At 44.4% G+C, this 25,156-nt stretch overlaps 2 protein-coding genes across 2 annotated transcripts; both read left to right on the forward strand.

The window, feature by feature from the left end:
- Positions 1 to 276: 276 nt before the first annotated feature.
- On the forward strand, positions 277 to 2,112 carry LOC117590793 (probable pyruvate dehydrogenase E1 component subunit alpha, mitochondrial). Its single transcript, XM_034283748.1, has 2 exons — positions 277 to 586; positions 647 to 2,112. Exons 1-2 carry the CDS (start codon positions 401 to 403, stop codon positions 2,039 to 2,041), a joined length of 1,581 nt encoding a protein of 526 aa, XP_034139639.1. The 5' UTR covers positions 277 to 400; the 3' UTR covers positions 2,042 to 2,112.
- A 126-nt stretch (positions 2,113 to 2,238) lies between these two features.
- On the forward strand, positions 2,239 to 24,443 carry LOC117590792. The gene is made up of 9 exons (XM_034283747.1): positions 2,239 to 2,553; positions 3,299 to 3,528; positions 19,574 to 20,028; positions 21,434 to 21,606; positions 22,327 to 22,443; positions 22,529 to 22,795; positions 22,940 to 23,169; positions 23,324 to 23,527; positions 23,585 to 24,443. The coding sequence occupies exons 3-9, from the start codon at positions 19,778 to 19,780 to the stop codon at positions 24,062 to 24,064; spliced, it is 1,722 nt and encodes a 573-aa protein (XP_034139638.1). The 5' UTR covers positions 2,239 to 2,553; positions 3,299 to 3,528; positions 19,574 to 19,777; the 3' UTR covers positions 24,065 to 24,443.
- The last annotated feature ends 713 nt before the right edge of the window (positions 24,444 to 25,156 follow it).

Here is a 25,156-nt window from a genome sequence, read left to right on the forward strand (position 1 = left end):
AAGGCCATCTCCTTACAAACATCATTTTAAATCTCTTTTTTGTAGATGTATCTGTATCTCTGTATCTGTATCTATCTGCCTTGTAATCGTGTTTGTAGCACTCTTTCCATCTCTTTCCTTTTCGGCGACTCGTTCTCTCTTACTCTCAGCGGGAAACACTCTCTGCTCCTGTATCTATTTTGTAGTTTCCTTTCTGTCTTTTCGATTTGCCTTTGCTGTCGTCGTTGGTTGGGAACGTACATTCGTTTCATTGTAGTATATTTTTGGATGCCAATACTTCGATGATTTCATATCAAAATTTTGCAAAATATTTCTAAATTCCTATTCAGGCGGGGGTTCTATTAAGTTCTCAACGGTCGGCTTTTGACAGTAGCACATACGGTGAACCATACGGGGAAGCATGCACAAGAAAAGTGGAAGCAGCTGGCTGCTGCGCTTGGTCAGCGTTCAGTCACCGCTGCGAAGCCAGCTTCTACATGTGTGGACGGGTGAGACGCGTAGCTGGAGCAGAGCCAGCGCCTTGACAGTCACGGCAAACAGCAGGCGGCACAACTCAAATAACTGCAATAGCGTGACCCTGGAGCATGTAAATACCTCGTAATGCAATCATCTTTTCAAATCGAATTTATTTTCTTTTTCTGGTTAGACCTTCAAGTGCTATGACCTGGAGTCGGGACCACCTACGGATGTGGATCTGTCGCGCGAGGATGCCCTGATGATGTACACCCAGATGCTGGAGGTGCGGCGCGTGGAGACCGTGTCCTCCAACTACTACCAGGAGAAGAAGATCAGGGGCTTCTGTCATCTGTATATCGGGCAGGAGGCGGTGGCCGTGGGCATGCATGCCCGCATGCGCAAACAGGACTCGATGATAACGGCTTACCGCTGCCATGCATGGACCTACCTCATGGGTGTCTCCATTTACGAGATGATGGCCGAGCTGCTCGGCGTTCGCACTGGCTGCAGCCGCGGCAAGGGCGGCTCCATGCACATGTATGCCGATCGGTACTACGGCGGCAATGGCATTGTGGGCGCTCAGGTGCCGGTGGGCGCCGGCGTGGCACTGGCTCATCAATACCGCGGCGATGGCGGCGTTTGCATCGCCTGCTATGGCGATGGTGCGGCCAATCAGGGCCAGGTCTTCGAGGCGTTCAACATTGCCAAACTGTGGTGCCTGCCGTGCATTTTTGTGTGCGAGAACAACGACTATGGCATGGGCACGCGGGCGGATCGTGCAGCTGCCAGCACGGACTTTTACATGCGGGGACAGTACATACCCGGCCTGTGGGTGGATGGTAACCAGGTGCTGGCCGTGCGCAGTGCCACACAGTTTGCCATCGAGTATGCCCTGGCCCATGGGCCGATTGTGCTCGAGATGAACACCTACCGGTACGTGGGCCACTCAATGTCCGATCCGGGCACCTCGTATCGCTCGCGCGAGGAGGTGCAGACGGTGCGCGAGAAGCGGGATCCCATCTCGAGCTTCCGCGGCCAGATCATCGCCCTGAGCCTGGCCACCGAAGAGGAGCTGAAGAAGCTCGAAACTGAGGTCCGAAATCGCGTGGACGCAGACTGCAAGAAGGCGGTCAAGGACAAGGAGGTGGATCTGAGCGAGCTGCAGGCCGATGTCTATGTCAAGAATTTGGAGCCCAAGATACGGGGCGTCCATGGTCACCATCTGGAGCATATTCGCATTTCGGAGCTGTGTCTGGGCAAGCCGAAGGCGACGCCCCTCACCCAGATTAAGAATGTTCCCGTGGGGGATGCGGCCATGGTGGCTGCTGCTGCCGCGGCCAAGAAGGCGGCCGACAAGGCCAAAGCGGAGAGGGCCAAGGCTGAGGGTAAGGAGCCACCAAAAGCGCCACCAGCTGCGGGTGCTCCACCCCCAGCACCAGCAGTAGGTGCTCCACCCCCAGCACCAGCAGCAGGTGCTCCGCCACCGCCAGCAGCAGCTGCAGCACCACCGGCTGCACCACCTGCAAAAGGAGACGCACCAAAGGCGGCTCCACCACCAGCAGCGGCACCGCCGGCGAAACAGTAAACGAAAAGTTCCACGATTTTATAAGTAGCGAAGACATGAACCATACAAATTAAAAAAAATTACACATTTTAGAGCGTAGAGCTTTGGGTCCCAGGAGCTTTTTGGCAAACAGAAGCGAAGCTCTTGCTTGCTCCCACAGACACCTGTATGCTGCGAGCTTTATCAGAGCAGATCAGAGGCGAGGCTGCGCTGCTCGTATCATTTATCATTTGACTAAATGATCGCTGCCGCTGCCGCTGCCGCTGCCACTACTGATGCCGGTTGCCCACGCGATGCGTGGTGTGCTTCACCACCCCTCTGGGCTGGCACTCTTCCTTTTCCATTCCACCTGCCCGCCGTCATCGGCATTGGCATCGTCGTTGCCGTCTGGCGGCATGAGATCTGTGTCTAACGGGGCTTTTCAGTCTCCTCGCGATGCTCTTCCGTTGATCTTTACGTGCGCTGGCGACGTCGTTTCCCTTCCTCTCGTTTCGTTTCGCCGATACTTCTATCTCTTTCTGCGCTCTTTTAGGGTTTGTTTGTGTGTGTTTTTTTTTGGTTTTTGTTTTCTTTATGGAAATTGAGCTTGGATGTAAAGATTTCGAATGCAATAATAAAAAACAAATTCTTAAATTTGTAGTTGAAAGAAATGTAAGCTAAAACATTAAGTGGCTGTTACAAAAACTGATATAAAATATTAAAGATAATTAGAAACTTGTTTCTCAAAAGGATTAGATTAAAAATCTCAATTAATACCAAAAAAAAAAACCCCACAAACTGAAACACATTTAATGTGCTCCAATTAAATCGTATAAAATGAAAAGCAAAATATGAAATAAAATTAATTTACTTAACAAATAAAACGATTTAAAATATAGTTCTAGTTATGGTTTTTATCGGATCTCGATATTAACATCAATTAAATGTCCATTCATTTAGATGGCAACTAATTTGCATATCTCTCGGAGTAATACCTTTTCATTTCACTGAATATTGCAATCAGTTTTTTGGCTTCTTTTTTATTGGAAAAACTATATGCATGCAGATAACATTTTGTTCGTTAGCTGGTGACAAAGAATGCCCCATGGCGCGGCTGCCAAACAAATTTCAAACAATTTTCATTTGGTTTTTTTGTTGTGTGTTTTTGTTTTTGCTGCCACATACTTGTGTGTCCCATGTGGAGCACATTTCTTCCACCACTTCGGCTCATTATGATTGTGATTTTTTGCTTTGTTTTGTGTCGCTCTGAAATATTTGCGTTTGTGTCACGAAAAATAGTGGAACATCGCGTGTTGACAAATATCTCGCACCAGTGGCAAAACGAGATATAAAATATGGAAAATTTCAAAATGAAATTATAGTGAGGGCGTCTAAATATTTGAATAATTTAATTAACCCTCAATGACAGGCGCATGGCTGGACCAAAAATACAATTAGTGCTATAAACAATCGGGCAAAAAAAATCCACACAAATTACACCACAAAAATCAACACCAACAAAGAACCAGGTACGAGAACATAACCAAAAATTTGCTCATCTACTTTAAACACATGCATTTACATATTGTGTATGCGAAATACTATGTTCCAGCTTAATATACACGTATTTGAATGATTTTCGACGGAGAGCAGATCAAATATACTCGATATTCATATTCAAAAGCAATTGTTTGGCCCGCTGTTGGTCAGCGTTCAAGTGACACACTTGAGCAAACTTCTGAAGAGATCATTCAGGAACCCCTAAAGATACATATTTACATACACATATGTATACTCTCGCTTGTATGGCTTACCTTATACCGCATACATACAGGTATACTCGCACTGGCAACTGCCACTGCCAACTGGTCACTCGTACATGGTCCAGGGCCGAAACAAAAAAAAAACGAGTGGCATTTTTTCAGTATTTCCGCTACATTTGCATAGTCCACGAACAATTTGAGAGCGACGTCTCAATATAGAACAGAGTGGCAGCAAAGCGGGCTCCACACGGGGGCAATCAGAGATGATTAAAATATTGAACGAAGTACCATTACCATTTCACATTTCCATTTCAATTCAAAGCCGCGACGACAAATCAAATCGTTTACCCAAAAAAACGAGAGAGATAGAATGAGAGAGAGAGAGAGAGAGAGACAGAAAAGAAGGGAATGGGGAATGAATTTTCACAAAAAAAAACGAGTAATGTGATCAAGAAATAGAAGCCAACATGATGCTCTGGGAGTCACATTCTCAAGCCACGAGCTCGAGGCTCGAACTCAATTACCATGCGAGGCGGAGACAGGGAGAGGCCCACACCCTGCGCTCCACTCAGGGGCAAGCTAATCCCGCATCCAATAAATCTAATCATCATTCTCCACCGGACTCGTCTCAGGTTCACAATTGAATAATTGAACAATCTGCCGCATAAAGAAGGTCTATTCCATTGAGAGAGACACTAGAGAGTGTGTGGCCCACATGTTGAACGCGAGAGGAGCGCATCGAGAAGCGATGATCCAATACATTAAGTACGTAGAGATTTTTAGACATCATATTCCAAGAAACGAACAGCATAAAGCCAAAGAAAAGGTGGCCATAACGATGAAATGTTGGCACAGGCATGTTCCGAATTGGGTTGTAGCTTTTCTTTTTTGTTTTTTGTTTTTATAGCTATAATGATTCTTTAAACAAATAAAAACACATCAAACTATACTTAAACCATCTTCAAGGTGTTAAGCATTCAGTCATCAATACTCAATCATGATTATAGTGATTATAATTGAGTGCAATGATCAATCTGCCAAAGTGCAGCGCAGATATTCGTCGCTGTTTTAAGTGATTTGTCTTTGCCAGATCTCTTTCCTCACACACAATATATATCCCACCTATATGGCCACTATCCACTAAGAGAAACTGATGACGCGACCTTGAATCACAAATAGATTTTTATGCGCAACATTTATATTTATTTCATTTATTTTCCCCATCGCACCCCACGATCGCCGCACGTCACCAAATGCCAAGCGAAAATATTTGAGTATTTCTCCTCTGAATTTGTCTCTCATTTATCTCAAAGGAAAATCGCTTGACCAAGAATGCAGACGGAGATAAGATCGCCTTTGCATTCAAGTGGAAATGCATTTTCAATTTTGCATTTCGCATTTCGCATTTTGCACCACAGTTTGTAATTGAATCGAAATTGTAATTGAAAGAGTGCCTCGCCTCGCATCGCAGGGGGCCTGTAATATGCCAGATATTGCTGAATGGCTTAACTTTTGGCATACCCCCCAGCCCCAAACACCAAATCAAATTTTTATACACGCGCTTCTGTTGTGTGCCGGAAAGCATCGTGGGGACGTGGGGGCCATTGGCAACGCTTGTAAAAATGCAAGGCCCAAAACATCGATGGCGACGCTTCAGTCATGAATTTTATATGGATTTTTAATTGAAAGTTAGCGCTGGCCATTCCCCTATTTCCCCCATAAAATCCAACTGAAAAAAACCCATCAAAGTCCAAATGAAATCCATCGCATATTCAAGACTGACTCTGGCGTTTGGCTAAATATTGGAAATCAGTTTCAGAGTTGTACCGCTACCCTTTCCTACGCGCAGTCTCACTTTAATGCTCTATCACAGCGTTGCTTAGCAGCAGCTTAGAGTGAACGAAAGATAAGCAAACCCATGAACAGAATTTAAGCGCATTAAATTCTTAAATTCTTTTGACAACATCTTACCCCACAAATTGGTGGCTGCCTCTGCGATTTCCGAAGGAAGAGCGAACAAATGTTCAACGACAAAGATGGAACAAATGAGGTGGTTAAAGAGCAGCAACAAAAAAAAGAGAGAACTAGAAAATGCAATTAAGAGTGGGGCATATTATTTACGTAGTACTTTGTTATTATTGTTTAAAAATAGAATGTCAAAGACAGCACATAGAACACAACAACAAATGCACAGCCAAAAGACGTTCACAGATACAGGAATATCGAGAGCCGAACGCGGCAGAGAGGAAAGTCACACAGGCACAGACACCGAGAGGTACAGAGCTAAACAGAGACGGACAAGTCGCAGCTATAAACTAATCATTCTTAGAAAAACAGAAAGGCGAAAAGGCAAAGAGCAAAAAGGAAAAACTAAGGAAAACAACGACACGCAAATGACAGAAAATATCAAATCAAATGCATTCAAATGTCAGGTGAGGAGATGCCGCCGCTGGGAGAGTGACAGCAGTGCCAGTGGCGGAAGTTGCTGCTGCCCAAAAGATCCATTAGCATTGTGAATTGACGAACCCACCTTCCAAAACCAAAATAGACCACAGTGGAGCGGGACGGTGCAGGGCGGGGAGGCGCACACTTTTGACACCTCAATGTCGTGCGAGATTTTTCTTAAGTGGAACCTGGGTGCTTGGGCATCTTAGGGGATTACCATACCACACAATGAGTCAAACGAATCGAAAGTGGAAAGAACACGTTTCCCAAGAATTTTGATGGCAAATTTGAGAGATCAAAGGATAAAAGCGGCTAAAGAAAAGGAACAAAACCCAGGGATATGGATATAGTATACAAATCTTTGGTATTTCTTAATATTTTGAGCAAATTGAAGTTGGACCCAGACAAATCTTTCTTAGACACTAAACAATACATTTAAGTCCAGTGATTAATAGGAGTAAAACATCCATTATGATAATGATATTTTAGACAGTAAAGAATTGGTTGAAAGACTTCTTCCCCCATCGAAAAGAGCCAGCAAAGGCAAACAAATCTCCATTACAAATGTCCGCTTAGCTAATGAAGGGATTATAATGAATGAAAAACGGCATCGATATCGAAATGGTGCAGTCCATAAACATCTCATTTCGCACAACCAACGTCAACCTTTCTAAAGGAACCACCACCCCTTCAAAACAAGCAAGAAAAAGATAAACGCCATGAACATTTGGAATGGGAAAGAAATTCCCCGATGCACGTCACGTAATCTCTGTGAATATCAAATTACTGGCGATAAAAATTGCAAAAATTGAAATGCAATAAGGCACTAAACATTAAATAATTGACATGTCCATTGGCGATAAAGCAAACAAGTTGCATATCAAATAATATGCTGCCCATGGCGCCCACTCTACCCTAGCCCACCATTTAGGAAAAATGAATATTGGGGGTATCACAGTACATTTAGTTGACATTTGTGCATAGACACGTTTGGGGGCACGTGCGCGGCCTAAAAATGTGCAATCGCTGGATCTGAATATCAAAATCGAAATTTAAATAAGTCACAATTTATGCCCCCACAAAACAGCTATAAACAAATCTAATTTGGATTGGGGTGACCATAGAAACGCAGCATTAATTGATTAATTATGCAAATGCAAATGTCAGGCTGAAAGAAAAATATCACAAACTCTGTCGGCTCTGTCCACTTGGTTATCAGTTTGCTGGCAATACCCTCTTTATGGATAGTGAAGGCATTGAAAAATGCTTTCAAAAACATGCCAAAAAGTTACCATTGTTGGATAAATATTTATCCTTATATCAAAGGTCAAAGCTAGAGTTCTTCTTGTTGCAGCTTGAAATATATTCCCGCTTACATGCATTTCCCAATGAATTTTCTTTTATTCAGCTTATTCCCAAATTGATTTATGAATGAACAGCAGACGATCTCTTCGATCTCTTTGAGTGCTTTTCGTTTTATCGTTAAAAATTCTACAAAATGTTTACGTTTTGGGTGTGTGTCTGGCCGCCGGTGGCAAATGTGTGTTAGGGTATTTGCCGGATTTATGGCGTAAGCGCATAAAAAAAAAACGTTATAAAACATAAACAAACGAAGAAACGTATAAAAAAGAGCGCCGCCGCGCCAACGAAAATGTTTGCCAAAAGCCGTCAGACAATTAAATATAAGCAAACACAGAGGAGCCAGCAGAGCAGGCAGCAGGCAGCAGGCACCTGGAATAAGCATCCAGAGCAGCGGTGGCATCAACGGCATACATGTACCCCCACGTACTAATTAAGTGGCCAGCAGTGTGTGCCATGTCCTGCGTCCACCTGTGTGCGTATACGTAATTAATTCCATTATAATCTCTTACGCATAATAAAACAAACAGAGGAGCGGCTCGAGTGGGGATTGTTTGCTGTGATGGTGGGAGGATGGCAGCAGTGCGACATCAGCAATCATAAAACATTCTCCTTGCGGCTGGCTGAATGCTTGGCTCTTCGGGTTCGCGCATCCTCCAGCATTAACGGAGCAAAACCAATGCCATTGCCAATGCCCGCATCGCAAACGCCAGAGACCAGCCATCCAACCAGCCAGCCAGCCAGCCAGCCAGCCAGCCAGCGGCTTCTGCAATTAATTGACACTGAATTCATTTTGTCGCCTCCACACTCTGTCCCCAATGTGCTCGGCTTTCGTTCTCATTTCCATTTCCATTGGATTAAATTTCATAAATTTGTTGCTTGGCTTTTGTTTGTTGTTTGTTGTTTGTGTTTTACTGGTTGTTGATTCGCCCCCAGTCGCACACGGCGTATGCGTAATTTGTTGATGTCGCATGCGAGAATAAAAAGGCGAATAATATGCGTATGAAAAGCGAATTTGTCTGCTTAACTGACTCTAAAAATATAAACGCGAAAAAGCAACACAACACAAAAAAATGTACTCTTTGGCACACAGAAACCCGTGGGGTTTGTGACTTTGAGAAGCATACAAAAATGTGAAGGATACTCCATTTGGAAACGTGTTACGCTTCATGTTACATCCATCAAAGGGTATCCGTTGCTTCGGCTGTTCTCTGTACGCCTTCTTGGCTGTTTACCTCCGTCAACAGCAGTCGCCCTCTAACTCTACCCCCCGGCAGTCAGCATCTCCTGTTGCCACCTCAGCCGATGAAAGCTTACAAATATTTGCGATTCGTGTTTATTATTTTCCTTGTTTTCTTCTTTTCTTTTTGGGTGTTGTTCATCGTGTCTTGCTGGCTTTTCTTTACTTTTTCTTCTTGGCATTTTTATGAGCTACATCAAAAATTGTTTTGCTTCTTTCGTTCATTTTTCTTGGTGTTTTCTTTTGTTTATAAACAAAACGCCCAATTGACTGCCAGCCAAATGATGGCTAAATAATAATAATAGCAGCAGCATCTCTATGGTAACCATAGAGTGTGGGGGTGTACAAGGGGGTGTGGCACATGTACATGTGGCCAAATCCACAAATATTATTTTTAAATATACAAACTCAGTGGGCAAACTGATTGTCACTGGTGCGCAAATATATATTTGTGCAACTATAATTGAATCCACAATGTTTATTATTTTGCAGTCTATTTATGGAAGACTTTGGGTCTTCAGGCGGCTTTTCATTTAACAGAGAAGAGCAGTCTGGAGTCTGAAATGTACGGTTTCCCATGCAAATCATTTTGGATATGATCTAAAGCAGCGTAGAGTATCGAATCGCTTTTAAAATCAATTTCCCATGAGCCTTTTATGAATGTTCAATAAAATATATGATGCATGGGCATCACTTTTATTAACAACATTATCTATAAGGTTATTGCATTAGCGGAAAAACAAGACTCAAGCCAAGACAGTTGAAAAATATAGAGGCCAGGTACATTTGAGCCTCAATACTTATATATTTTTGCTGTGGATGTCCTTTTCTTGCTCCTTGCTCTTAATTTACTTTCAATAACCTTTAATAATAATTAAGTAAATCGATCATTTACAGTAGGTCTTACAGGTACTCAAATGAGTTTAATGAGAGGTGAAAACTAACTGGAGCATGGCTTTAAGAACAGTGAAAGTTGTCAGTGCTGTGGTCATTGGACGCAGACACTGACTCAACGTCAGTAGCAGGCTTCAGGACATAATATATGTGCTGGCTTGTGAAGGTAATTAGGCCCCAAGCCAATATCTGCTTGGCCAACACCTGCTGCCTATTGGACACTAAGTTTTGGCCAAACGTAAAAGTAGAGTAGGATTATCTCTGGACACAATAATAATTATTATTATAATATTTGTAACGAGAAAGACCTTCCAGCAGCCGCCCTCGACTGCCATGTAAATACATCCGGAGCGAGTACAAGGCCAGCCTAAAATATATCTTAGACCAAAGCCATGTCTTGGGGTAACGATAGCCGAAAGAATTTACAAAAACAAAACGGATGCTGCCCCCCAGCAACACCCCAACGAGATAAATCCATTAATAATCATCAGCAAAGAAAAGGAAAACTACAAAAAAAAACAAGAGCAAGACCAAGACCAAGAACAACAGACGAAAGACGAGCGAACAGGCAAATAAAGTGAATAAAATAATAATAAAAACCTTTTAGCATATCCATGGCAATCCAGCAAGCTAATGAGGCAAGCGGGCGTGCGGCATTGGGTGGGGTCGCACGACGATGTCGACTCCGACTCGGGGAATCCCTCCTTCTCCCTCCCCCTGCTCCAGCGGCAGGCACTGCTTTCAGCCAGAATAACAGACAACAATGTTGCAAGCTTGTTTTAGTTTTTTTTTTTTTTTTTTGGGTTTGGGGCAACGAGGACGCTGTAATGCTGCTGCTGCTGCTGCTGCTGGTGCGTGGTGTGGGACATGTGCAACAATGTTTTTATTTTGGCTGAGCTTATTTTTAGTTACTTTTTTGCTAAGGCTGCCGACGCTGAGCGAAAGAGAAATAACTTTCTAAATAAACGCAGCACATTTAGCAACAATGGAGGCAACACCCCTCCTACCGTTCCCCTTCCAAAAACAACAACTGGCAAGAAAGAAAGGACTTTTTGCGGAGGTAGCGAAACATTTGGTACCCATTGATGATGCATCGGTTAGACTCGCTCGTAGCTGGCAACTAAACTGGTCCTGAGTTGCAGTAATAATCCAATTGCGCCAATAAAGTTGGTCTCATAATTTTCTTGGTTTTCCATTGCCATCAAAACCACATACTCTTAATGCCAGGATAAACTGCAAACATCCCTAGCAAGGCCAACAACAACAAATAGCGCGTAGCACTCATACATAAATATGTACATACATAGTACATAAATACATACGTCTGTACATACTAGTACGTATAAACACTTTCCGCTTTTGCTGTCTGCGCATTTTCGTGACGCTTTTCTTTTTTCGCTGGCCCCAAGCCAGGCGGGGCATATACACATTTTCAGGCAACTGCCCAATCAGGAAAATCTATTACATAATTCTTAAAGAATTGCACATCAAAAAGGCATATAAAATGTACAACAATTGCCTTAGCTTTTGTACCACAACAAGCTAAAGGGTGTCGGCATGTCGGTGTTAAGTTTCCCTCCCCACTTGTTTCTACGAGTATTGTGGATTGGTGAGTGTGTATTTTTGTTGTGCTCGTCGCGTGGCAAAGTTTTGCTCCTTGCAGCATTTTCATTTTATTGCCACGCAGATTAGAGTTGCAGAATTGTTAAATTTTCATTCCAATTGTTCTGCTTCTGCGTGTCTTCCTCTGCCTTCTCCTCCTTGTTGTCGTTGTTTGTTGCCCGCGTTTTTGGTTTTAATTTCTTTTGAGAAAAGTAGGGAACGGGAACGGGAACGGCAACGGGGAAAGTTTGCGGCTCGTTGAGCGAATGGCCCTGACAAAAACGCCCTTCCGCCCCTTAGGCTGTCCAACTAATTGACGGAACGAAAGCGCGAGACAGACAGAGAGAGAGATTCGCTCCAAAGAAATGGCAATGAAAATGAATGAAAATGATAATGCTAAATAAATAAATGCTTGGTTAACCATCCGACAACAGCCGTAGAAAATTGTGAATAATGCCACTAATCGAATTAATTCGACTGCAAATGCACTAATTAGGCATACATCATCGAGTGGTTGGCGTGCTAATGGAGTGTTCCTTCAAGGACTGGGGTGTACACCACCGGCCGGCCGATCAGACGAGCTTTTGTTTAAATTATTCTCAGGAAGATGAATAACCTAACTCTAAGAAAAGATGCTGAAAAGATGCAAGATCTGTGAAGCTTAAGAATTATGAAAATAAATTATGCTTAAAAACTGAGCCTTCGTGCAGTACTCATTTCACATTCTAAGTAAAATGTATACCCATCGGCTTTAGCTGTATTTTAATTCGTGGTTTACAGTACCGAAAAGGTTGCCCATTTATGCACTGCTTACATTTGAAAAATCAAGAAGAATCTTTGTCGTAATTTGAGTGCTAAACATGTAAGTATGTACATAAATACATATTATGTACAGACACCCAGAGAGAGTGAGAGAGAGAGAGAGTGGGAGTGTGCAAGAGATGGAGAGGGGTGGTGGCACTGGCACACAAGTGGAATGGCTGCTGGGTGGTTCGTTCCACACTATGATGCAACACATATCATTTGCATGTTTGTGCGCTGCTCGTTTTTTATGCTGCTGATTTTGTTCTCCTTTGGCTCTAGTCCTGTGTCCTGTGTCCTGTGTCCTGTGGGTGGGAATGCCGTGAACGATTGAAGACTGAGAGGGAGAGAGCGGGATGCGGCGTGATGAAATGCAAGCGAATTTGCATAGAAAATAGACAGTTTGGAAAATTGCATTCCATGTTGATAAGTTAAGGCCCCTCCAGAGCTGTGTCCCCCACACGGCCGTGCAACACACGGGCAACCAGCAAACCAGAGTTCCGGCATCCCTTCGTACCTCTTAAACCATTCACCAGCTGCAATTGAAAAGTAGCTTGAGGCAGAAGCTTGCAGCAGGCAGCAGCCATAATGCAGCATGCAGCATGCAGAGTCCTGTGCATAAATATTTTGTTTAAGTTTTATGGCAATGGACGTTGATTCTGGGTTTGGTCTATGTGTGTGTGTGTGTGTGTGTGTGTGTGTGTCCTGCCCCCTTTCTGGCTTCCTTCCACTCACACGTTACGTGAATGTCACACGATTTATGTACAAATGCCTGGGGCCAGAGACTTTTGCTCATTGCACTCCTGGACCCTGGTCACACCTTGAGCGAAATGCAATTTTGTCTGTCAAAAAAAGAAGAAAAATAAAAAGAAAAAGAAAAAGAAAAAGAAAGAAATGCCAGCCGTGCCAGCTGAAAGCTTCAAAGACACTTCCCAGCGATGCTACCAACTCTTCGCAAGGGCTGGGACTGGGGCAGTGGCCAAATCTGCCAGTTGGATGGCCTGTCAGAGCAGTGCTGTGCCTTGGCCAGCAACTTGCCTCTTCACCGCACTCTTTCAAGGGAGTTCCATTTCTGACTCTTATTATATAAAAATCATCAAATTGATGATTTGCTCATGGTACAACATGTGAAGCCTGAAGTGGAGGCAATTATGAAGCAGTTTTAATGTAATTCAAGGGAAAGAATGTTACTCATACGTTGCTGCATCCTTTGATTCAGTTCCTTTGAAATAAATTCCCTCTGCTTTGAGACGAAGCGGTGGCTGCCACAGCTCGGAGAAGGATTAAAAGCAATTTTGTTTCTAATAAACAGAGTTGTTTTTTTTTTTCTTAAAGTGCAAAACTCGCAAAGCAAATGCAAATGCTGTCCAGTGCACTCCTCTGCCATGGCAAGGAATCCGTCAAAGAATGTTTGATAAGGGGGCGACATTTTTTCACAAGAAAGTGGAGGAGGTAAATTCATGGATAGGTATGTACATACATACATAGGAACCTTCGCAGTCGCATAACCTTTGCTCCAAGTCTAGCCAGTATGTAGTTGTTGTACGCATTCCCAGGGACAACTCTCCCCAAGTTCCGTGCACCATCATCTCCATCTCCATCTCCATCTCCCGCACTTGCATCGTTGACTGTTTGCTTTGCCGCAAAGCCTGATGATGCTGCTACTGCTGCTGGCAGTGTGGTGGTCGGACTGAGCTTGAAGCTGACTGACTGAATGACTGAAAGACGAACTCTCTGACTGACTGACTGACTGGCAGAGCGAGTGGACTGACAGAAAGTGAGTGGACTGAGGGACCCCTGACTGCGACTGTGACTGGGACTGGGGTTGGGGTTGGGGCTGGAGCTGGCTTCTGGGCAAGCTTCCTCTTCATGATGCTGTTGTAACTATTTGACTTTATTTTCTTGCCGCTGCATATCCATGGTAAACATGGTGAAGCATGGAAGGGTAAAGTTATGGCACGAGCAAAAGGTTCGAGGTATGTGGTCACGGTGAAGGGGAGCGGCAGCGGTAACGGTTCTAAAAACGTAAAGAAGGCAAAAACGATAAACAAGGTCTACAAAACCGTTGACTACTCGTTGGCCTCCACTCCTAGATTTATATGCCTGGGTGACAGGGGCCAGGCGCCAGGCGCCAGGCGCCAGGTGCCAGGTGCCAGGAAGAGGTCTAAGAGGTCTCTGAAGGAAAAGTGTGGATTTTCCTGCCTGTCAGTTTTTCCATTTAAAGTTCATTTTAAATGTGGGCGGGCGGCATAAATGCAACTTGTCATAATCAGGCGTAAAAAACATGGCCTCAGGTCTCTCTTTCTCTCACTCTCCCTCTCTCTCTCTCTCTCTCTTTATCCGCTCTACTCCTATTCTAGGCGACCGCTGTCTCTCTTCCTTTCCGCCTTCCTTAAAGTTCTTTCTACATTTTCTTTGTAGTTTGTTGCCAATTAGGGACAAGGCACATTTTTGTTGCCGCTGCTGTTGGTGGCTTGAGAAAATGGCACACAGCCACTTGACTTTCCCACGCTATTGTTGTTACCGCTGCTACCCACTAAGCCACTCACTAATTATGCAAAGGAAAAAATACACCGAAGCAGCAGTACCAGTGCCCGTGCCCGTGCCGGTACAGGTGCTGGTGGCGGTGCAGTGAAGTGCAGGGAGTAGGAGCAACATCAGCAGCAGCAGTAGCAGCAGCAACAGCAGCGGGGGGAGCTGGCGAAGGTATTTCTGTTGAATCTGGTCATACTAAAGTGGAACGCAGCGGAAAAAAGGAACGAAGAATAGCTTAAGGGTGTCGAAGTTATTTTGATGCCCTTGCAGTGATTATATTCGCTATGACAGAATACAATAAGTACATATGTACATAAATATGTACGTACATACTTTTTGAAGCATTGCAATGCATTAGCTACAAAAATACATCTGATTGGAATATGCTTCGAAAACTATACTTGAAAATAACTATGCTCTCTCGTCGCAAAGAGTATAGGCACGCACCACAGCAGCAACGAAGTGTGTGTGGAGAGCAATTCAAGCTAAATATTGCATAGGGTGAGGTCAAACTTGTCCATCGAGTAAGCACTTGCGTGGATTGGTTGCGCCTACACAAACACAATGGAACACTTTGATCCATGTTTGATGTCGAATCGAACGCAACTGAAAATGCGCCACCTCTCCCTCAAAAAACTATTCCACGCGAGCAGCGTATGTGAGTGTGTGGCAGCGAGATCTCGAGCATTTATATACATCTCGCTTGCACTTGTTGGCGGTAGGCGGCCGGACCGTTGCCTTTTTTCGCACGTGCTCCTACTGCGTACCGTAATGCCTCCTTTTTTGAGTGTGTGTGCTAATTTAGGCAGCTTTTGTTTTTTGTGCCTGAAATGACACACACATACTCGCGTGAGAGTGCAGACGCGTGTGTGGAGTGTGAGTGGGAGAGGCAGATAGATAGCAGCAAGAGGCTGAAAAATATAATGAGAGAATGAGAATGAAGAGAAATATTGAATGAGACGCGTTAGGGTTTTCTGCATACCCATTAATGCCATTTGTCTCTATATTTGGGAAGCATTTGGGAACTGAAGTGTCAATCAGTTTTTAAACATATTAAAGCCTTTTAAAACTGTTTCTATAAAAAAAAGTAACATATTTGAAAACCTAAATATTTTATTTTAATTTGTTATCAAAATGAAACAACAACAACATTTGAGCTTCATATACATATGCTAATATTTAATATTCAAAATACGCAAATAAGCATTGTCTGAGTGCAAAAGATTTGCGAGGAAACTGCAAATGGGAAATTTAGTGAAGATGGAGAGGAATAAAGTAAGAGTGTGAGAGAATGATTCTATTTTTTTTGTTCGTATTTTATTCTATGCTGATGTGTTGCCTGACACCGGCACCGCACACATTTACCAACAGCTATTCTCTCTCCCTTATTCATTCGTACTCTCATTCACTGCAATATTCACATTTATATGTACATATGTGCATAGATATATATATATGTACATCCACATGTATGCATGTACGTTGATAACTGCTGTGGCGGCGTAGGTGAATCTCTGGTTGGGATTTGTTAGGGTTTACGAAGCAGCCGTTAAGAGCCATTAAGAGCATTGCCTGCAGAGTGGTAGTAGAGCTAGAGCAGATTATTGCAATAAAAAAACAGAGTAGTGTCCGCTGCTACTCCTCTAATTGCCCATGGTGAAATTAGTAATAGGTGACGGATTCACCACAGTGCCTTCTCATTCGAGGCCCATTAAGCAACTATAAAGAAGGGCTCGTCGGCTTTCTAATGGGAAACGCAACAATGCTGTCAACAAGAGCGAGTAAAAGGGCGTGCAGAGAGAGAGAGAGAAACTTTACAATAATAAGAGTATAAGCTGCTCATAATTGCGTCCCACCACGGTCGTCGGGGGGAAATTACCCGAGGATCGCTGCCGACAGGCCCTCCTTTATAGTTGCTTCATGTTCGAGGCCCACCAGCTCATGGTGAAATTACTTATAAACGTTTGAGCAAGCGTGGTGAATATTTGAAGCACTTCAAAAAACACTTCATGCAGCGTTCCTCTTCTAACGCTTTGATCGAGCTCTGCACTATATTCCTCTCCTTCTGACGCAGGGATGTTTTATGCCTCTGCTTGCAAGTTGCGATCATCTTCTTTCGATCGCGCAACATTTCTACCATTCTCCTTCTTCGCATTTGATCAAAGAAGCGAACTGGGTCAGAGTCAATCGTTATTTGCTAGAAAAATCTAGAGCCGAGTGGTTGTGTCGCATTTACGGGATCATAATTAAAATCAGTTGCAAGTAAATCAACAACAACAATGGGCAAGAAGCGGAACCCTGGTGTGGTATTCACATATGTGGTGAACGTCAACAATGAATTTGTGTGCAAGGCGAAATACAACACGTTATGTGGATATGGGGAAGGTAAGTGTAATTCAACTGAACAATTGAAATGTTTGTCTTTCATAATTACTCCATCCACAGATAATTACCCGCAGAAGGCTCAACGAATGGCTTGTAAAAATCTATTCAAAAAGATGGCAATATATAACCAACGGCGCCACATGGGTGATGTGGAAGATGCCATGTACATTCTGGACAAAAAAGTTCGCAAGAATTATAAAAAGGCGAAGAAGGCCAATTCGAATAATTCAAAAATGCACACATAAGCTTCAAAGTTATCCTTAGGCTGGAAATGTGTTCCTACATATGTATTTATGTCTATTAAAATACATGCAAATCAATTAACAAAATCGCAATTATTATTTCTGTAAAGCACAAGCAAAAAAAAAAACGGATATGTTGGGCAACGTGTTTCTAAGGCAGCCGAATGATGTATGTATACAATTGTAAATGTATGTTTATACACACATCCATGCATATGTATGTACGTTGCGAGGAATGAACCAGATAATTACAATTACAGTTATGATTTACATACATACATACACACATATGAGAATGCTCTTGAGTCTAAATTTCTTGAAGTTCACAATCTGATTTCAAGTTTCACGCGAAGTGCCAATAGAACACACAATTTGAATAGTGTGTGTGAGTTGGGGTGTTAGTGTGTGTCGATACAAAGTTCATGCGAAACACTAAAAAATAAGTCTGCGGTCATTTTGAATGTTCTGGAAACTGAAAAAGTAAATTATTTTGCTCAGTTTTTGTGCGCACTCAACCCTTTATTTCCCAATGGCAACGATGAAAATGTTGCCAATTGCGGCTGGTTTATATAAAAGCAGCAGCGTACCACAATTTCCAGGAACTGGTTGTATTTGTCATATGTACATATATATATATATATATACATACACATATACATATACATATATATGTCTGGCGCCATCGTCTTCAGCAGCGATCGACAGTGAACGAGGCACGCGAGTAGTAGTAGTGAAGGAACAATCCTTATCTAAAATAAGTATCAGTTGTGTATTGTATTAACAAATTCTCCAATCGTTCGATGTGTGAGTATACAAAAAGTAACAACTTCCGCGCTCCTCCCAGCGATCTGCCGCACTCCTCCCACACTCCTCAAAATGCCATCAGCTGTGCGGCGGCCAGAAGTACACACACACTTTTCGCTATTCCTTTGTTTTTCTTTTCGTTTTTTCCTGTTTCGTTTTGTACTTTTTTTTATTGGTTTGTGCGCTTTATGCAACGAATATCGTTTTACGGTCGTTTTCGGGTGCCGATTGTTGTTTCTGTTGCTGTTGCACGTACATACGTGCAAATTTTGCGAATTTTCCACTTTCTGCATGACAGTGGGGATGGGGTTGGCCGAGGCGTTAGCAGAACGGCGGGAATTTTTCCACTTTTATTGTTTTTAAAACGCTTTCCAATTTTTAGCTGCTCTTCGCTTATTTCTATTTTGTGGCTGCCGCTGCTCTCTGGTTTTGTTGTTACCCTTTCCACGGCGGGGTATATTAGTAGCGCAAGAGAAGGAACCAAGGGAACAAGGTCGAATGATCTTGTGCCCATCTGTAGTCAAAGTGCCTTATGAATCGTATAACTGATGATCACACATCGGATAAATCCATCAAGACAGGGCATGAAATGCCTATGCCTCGAAAGAGGGTTTCTTTCGTTCGTTTCTATTTAGTTTGTTGTTGTTTAAGTTGCAATTGCAATTGCAGTTTTATTTAACGCGCAATTTGTCTGCTCTAGGCGGAGAGAAAGGCAGAAGAAAGGATGGGTTAGGGGTTGGGGGTTGGGGGTTGTGGGCTGGTGGGTGGCCTTTGAGGTCAATGGCGATGGTGGTCCAATAACATTTTCGGCTACCCCCACCGCCACACCACACACTCCACAAAGTGAATGAAAAGAAATAAGCGAAAAAGCACAGAACAAAATCCGAAATTGAAAACCAAATAAATAAGTGAGCTTTCTCTCTCTTTCTCTCACTCACGCTGTGGGTGGGCATTGTATGTGTGTGTGAGTGCTGTGTGTTTGTGTGTGGTTCAAGGGGAAATGTAATTTGAGACAAAATATCCGAGTGGCTGTGTGAAAAATTTAGCCACAACAAACGAAACGCAAGACACAACTTGGACAACAACGTCTTGGGGCTGCTTTAAGGTATCCATTTACGGGTCTTCTCCTTATGGATATCTTTTAACCCCACACATATACCATTTGAAATATTATATCAATGCACTTAAAGAATAATTGCAATGTTTTAATATGTACATAGATGCTTCTCTAAGCTTGTCTGTTCCTGAGAAAACTTTCCTTCCAATTATTTGTTTATTAATAGTTGTCTTTAATTAATTTCCGCTAACTGTTGGTTCCTAACAAATGGCAACTGAAATACCTCAAACACCCAGTGCTTGGAGGACTAAACACAAATTCAATACAAATTGTGTACACTTGTAGGTTTGTCCCTGTCCCACAGGTGTAAGCTGAATAAACTCTTTTTGATTTTAGATTTTTTAATTATCATTCCTCTCTCTCTCTCTCTCTCTGTCTCTTTTGCAGTTTTGCGCACTCCTGGGGGGTTTTTAAGGGGGGCAACCAAACGGATCTGTCAAAAGTGCAATCTGAATCGGAATCCGGAATCGGAATAGGCATCGGAATTGGAATCCTATTTCGGAATCAACAAGCTCTCAAGTGCTTCGTGGGCAATAGGCCACAACTCCAATTTGTGCGGGACTGCCTTTTGGTTGAGCGGCGCCTGCAGCAATGACAATGTCATCGACGCTAACACTAACGCTTGCCGAAGCAGAGGCAATGGGGACGGCGGCATTGGAATCCTCCGAGGACGCAGCAGCAGCAGCGGCAGCAGCGGCAGCAGCAGCGCCCGAGGCGGGCGTTGATATGTTCTCGGATGCGGATATGGCGGAAGTGCGGCATGTTGTTCAACGCATTTTGGTGCCGTGCGTTTTTGTTATTGGACTATTGGGAAATTCAGTGAGCATTTATGTTTTGACGCGGTAAGTGCACTTGTCTATCCTCTTAACACTCCCACTCCCACCTCCACTCTCTCTCTCTCTCTCTCTTCGTATCCTTTGTTGTTGTGGGATTATGGCCCCAGCCGATTTAGATTTGGAAATGGAAATGGCATGGGCGTGACCATTCAGCAGTGTTATTTTATTTTATGCTTTCCATGCATGCCGCTTCTCTCGCTTCCCTCACTCTCACTCTCACTCTCACGCTCCCATTGTGTGTGGGTTGTGTGTGTTGTGTGTGCGTTGTGCTGTTTGCTGTGGTGTGTGCTGTAGCGGGTACAGGTATGCAGCACATTAAACACGGCATTTAATTGTAGCCAGCGTTGCACTTTAAAATCATTTCGAACACCCCGACAACAATGGCCCCAGCCAGTCGTTTTATGCGATGTGCTCCAAAATGCAAAATCCAGCGGGGGATCGCCGTGTCTGTAGACTATTGATACACACTCGTATAATTCTTTCTATACATGTATCGTGCTTTTTATGGGTAATTTGCTTTGATTAATTACTCCCCAATTAATAATATTCGACAGCCAATTGGCTGGGCCAGTCCTGTCACTGTCATAGGGCATCAAATGCTTCGTTACGCCCCCGTTGACAGTCTCTTTATCATGTTGTCTTCTGTTTTTGTTGCTGTTGTTTAACAGATAAGAGACCCTGGGGGCCTGGCGCTCGGGGCATGGCTGCAAGGTTGCAGATGAGTCCGATTCAGTGGCACTGCTGCTGCTGCTGCTGCTGCTGCTGCGGCTGTTGTTGTGGCGAGAGCACATTCGAAATGGTTGCAGGATGTAGAATATGCGACAGTTGTGTGTGCCCTGCAACACCTGGACTGTGGCATCAGGTGTGCTCCGGGTGGCAAGCAACCCACCAGGGAATGGCAGATCAAATTCGATTATACGATTAGATAGCTCCTCAAAAATGAGATGAGAACAGTTCGAAATGAATGCCAGATCCCAGGACTGAATGAATGCCTGACAGAAGCTCATTCGTGGCATCGATGTGGCCGGTTGGCAAACAGAACGGCATGCAAATGTTGAACAGTTAGTTTTAATTATTGTCCATCTCTTGGCTTTTATGAGTGTGCCGACATTTGTGTGAATTTTCGACAAAAAAATCCCATAGTCCTCCCCGTGCTGACTCCGCCAACGCTTTCGGGCAATTTGGTATTTCAATTGGTGTTGCATTTTGGCAACGTTTGCATTGTCCGCCAAATTGTTTGGCCTGATTTCAACAGCACACACATACAGACAGATGCCCACAGATGCAGCTACAGATACAAAATGAATACAGAGAGAGGGAGAGGGAGAGAAGAAGAGAGAGAGAAACAAATTGCTATTCTCTGCTTTGTTTTATTTTGATTTGATTTGATTTGATTCCTGTCACCATTTAGGAAGCGCATGAGATGCACCACAAACATTTATCTAACGGCCCTGGCAATTACGGACATTGCCTACCTGACCTTTCAATTAATCCTAACACTCCAGCACTACGAGTACATCAAGTACCACTGCGAGATCTATTGGCAGCTCTACGGATACTTTGTCTGGCTATGCGATGTCTCTGGTGAGTAAAAGAGGAGAACAAATATACATATGTATGTACATATATTCTTGGGCATCAACTTTTGTAACGAGCATAAAGTTTAGATATGGTGAATAGTTTTTTTGGATTGAGCTGATCAAAGCTTCAACGGCACAATGGGCATCCAGGCACTCCTACTTGTTCTGGCTTCTGCCTTCTGCCTTCTGCCATACCAACCATTAGCCATGCATCAATGTTTGGGGGGCACATCAATTGGAATTGCACCTGCGGCTGCGGCCATGGCTTGGTGCTGCTGCTGCTGCTGTTGCTGTTGGTGCATCAATTTCATTGAGCTCTCTGTCAATTTACGATGCAAAGTTAGCGCAGCGCCTTTCTACAGCGGTCTGTTGGTCAGCTGTGGCTCACAGCAATCCGAAAAGCTATGCGATACCCCAACAAGGGATTCAACCAAGCCCCAACCCCACTACCACGGAGTGCGTGGCTCATCAGTGGAACGCAAACGCGAGACGCGGAGAGCGGGTATAGCAGGGAACGGTTAACGTGGAACGTGGAATGGGGAACGTGGAATGGGGAACGGGGATGGCTTGTCAATCGTTTAGAGTGCGCAACATTTTGAATAAAAATTGACAGGCAACGTGGGAGATGCGTTGTAGGGGGGAGGGGGGGGGGATAGATGCAACTGATGGCCAAGTGATTGTCTAACCAAAGTCTCTCTTTACTCCTCTCTCTCCGCTCTGACAGCATACATCTCCATTTACATAGCTGTATGCTTCACCATAGAGCGATTTATTGCGATACGCTATCCGCTGAAGAGGCAAACGTTCTGCACGGAATCCCTCGCCAAGAAGGTGATATCAGGTGAGAGTGGTGTGAAAATTGGGTGAAGCCAGAGATGGCCCCCCTCCGGGGTAACGCATCCTTTGACTGTGCATCGTTTTGACAGCCGTCGCACTCTTCTGTTTGTTGTCCACGCTCTCCACCGCGTTCGAGCACACAATGGACACCCAGTGGAAGTTGATTGATGACGCCTACAAGCCATGCAATCAAACCCCGGCGAATGTCTCGCCAACGCCCTCGCTGCCAACGCCTGCGACAGTGTGGCAGCAACCGGAGCAGCCGGAGCAGCAGTATGACCCCGAGGCGACCACCATCACGAGTGCTGTAACATTTCCCCTCTACGATGGCAGTGGCAACAGCGAAGGGGAGCCAGGTGAGTAAACCCCGTTTATCCCTACACACACATACACACACACACACATGTGTGATGGCGCAACTACAATATTTGTTCTCTTTGGTGCACCCTCCGCACGCTCTCCTCGCTCTCCTCACCCTCCGCACCCTCCGCAAACAACAGGCAACATTCCACGAGAGCAACAGCCACGCCGCCGGCACTGGCCATCATCTGTGACGCCGCCGACGGGTCTGAGTGAAACTCTAGATGCCACCAGGCCGTGGCAGCAGCAAAGTTCAGAGTCCAAGGAGCAGGTCACGGAGAGTCTGCTGCAGTTGTCACGTGCCGGACGCAGCGGGGACTTCAATCACTCAGATGCATTCGCATTTAATGTTACGGAATATTGTCAAAATGTAAGTGGGGGGAAGGAAAGCCCCACTTGGGGCTCTGCTTCAGGCTTGTGTTTGATATTTTAAATTACTTCAAGAAATCGTTGAGTGGAGGTCGCTAAACCCCAAAGACTTGTAGCAAAATAATCCGAATCTATCTCCCCATTTAATCCTTTAGATGACTGTCTTTAAGCACATTTCCTCGGACTTGGGCAACAACGAGCTGTATTCGAACGCTTGGAGTATGTTCACTCTGGTGGTGTTCGTCCTTTGTCCGCTGTTCCTGCTGGCCACGTTCAACAGCTTTCTCATCCTGCTGGTGCATCGCTCAAAGAGTCTACGCGGGGATCTAACAAATGCCAGCAGCATAAGACGCACCAAGGTGAGCCTCAGAATGCGATCGGAAACGATCTTTAATCTTCCCTTTGCCTGCTTTCAGCGCAAGTCGAACACTGGCCTCACTGGCAGCGTCTCCCAGGAGAATCGTGTGACCATCACCCTGATTGCCGTCGTTCTGCTGTTCATTGTGTGCCAACTGCCGTGGGCCATCTATCTGCTGCTCGATCAGTATTTGAATATAGCGCACGGTGCCCAGGTGGTGGCCGGCAATGTTTGCAATCTGCTGGCCGCCCTCAATGCCGCCTCGAACTTCTTCCTCTACTGCGTGCTGTCGGACAAGTACCGGAAGACGGTGCGCGAACTGATCACAGGGTATCGCTATCGTCGTCGCCATGCACGCAACAATACGAGCCTCTACGCGGGCCACCATACCACCACAACACTGACCCACATCAATGGAGATCATCATCATGGAGGTGCATCGCCGTACAGTGGTTCAGCTGGCGGCGGTGGCAGCAGTCGTCGCAGCTGCAGTCGAAGTCGCAACCTGGCAGCGGCCACGGGCCGCCTGATAGCGTGAGGGTCGTGAGGGTCGTGCGGATTGCGGCAGTCACGAGTGCTGGCAAAAGCGTGACTGAGCGTGAGTTAAGCGTGATTTGATGTAGAGCGAGTCACTCAGGAGTCACGAATGAGGAGAGGACTGACACGCCTGCGTGGAATATTGCAATGGATCAGCAATAGATTAGCCACCATAAATGCTTGATTGATTGGCCTGACCTGTGAGTCTTCATTTTGTCTCCCACTCTCTCTCTATAGATTTAAATTATACATAAAGATAAAGATTAAATAACATACATTGTGCCATAATGTGATGATTATAGTTGTATGCTAGTTAACCTAAACATAATTGTTGTCCTAAGTACTAAACGAGAATCAAATACAAAAAACACACAAAAAACGAGGAGGGACAATGAGACGCTTCTTACGCGTCACAACTTTTATTCCCGGTACTCAGTAGTACATCTGTACCTTAGTGGCGGTTTTCAAATTGTAAATTCTAAATTTATTCCACATACGTATGTGGTTTAAATTTATTAGTTATTCAGTAGACAAATTAAACCGATGCGAAGACAACAGCCGATTGTTCGTTTCGTGCCAAAGAAAAGTCGATGCGTTCTTTTGGGCACTAGGCAAACTTTGAATATAGCTGGGACTGGATAGAGCGAACGATGGATAGAGCTTACATCCCAAAACTTCAGTGACGCAGAAGTTGACATAAAGAACTGAAAAAACTGTCGCTGCAATGCATTGCAATGGATAAGCGTCTGCGGTAATCAAAGTTTATGTGCAGTGTGCAGGTGCAAGCGAACAACTTATATGTTTAACTGTACAAAAAAAAAGTTATTTAGTTTACCAACTTCCGTCCATGGTTCACATTCCTCTCATATTCTCTCGGCCCACAAGTCTGAGGGTTAGGAGGGCAGCTTGGTTGCCGGGTGAAAGGCGGGGACAGTATTTCTACTCCTTTCCCGCTCTCCGTCACATTTTTTCGGAGTCAGATGCAATGTGTCACTTCTGCCCGAGACTGACAGACAGATTTAGACTCGGCCATAGATTCTGATCAAGAATATATACATTTCATGGGGTCGGAAACGTTTCCTTCCTTACCTTA

Source organism: Drosophila guanche, unplaced genomic scaffold (genome assembly GCF_900245975.1).
Source record: "Drosophila guanche unplaced genomic scaffold, DGUA_6, whole genome shotgun sequence".
NCBI lineage: Eukaryota > Metazoa > Arthropoda > Insecta > Diptera > Drosophilidae > Drosophila > Drosophila guanche.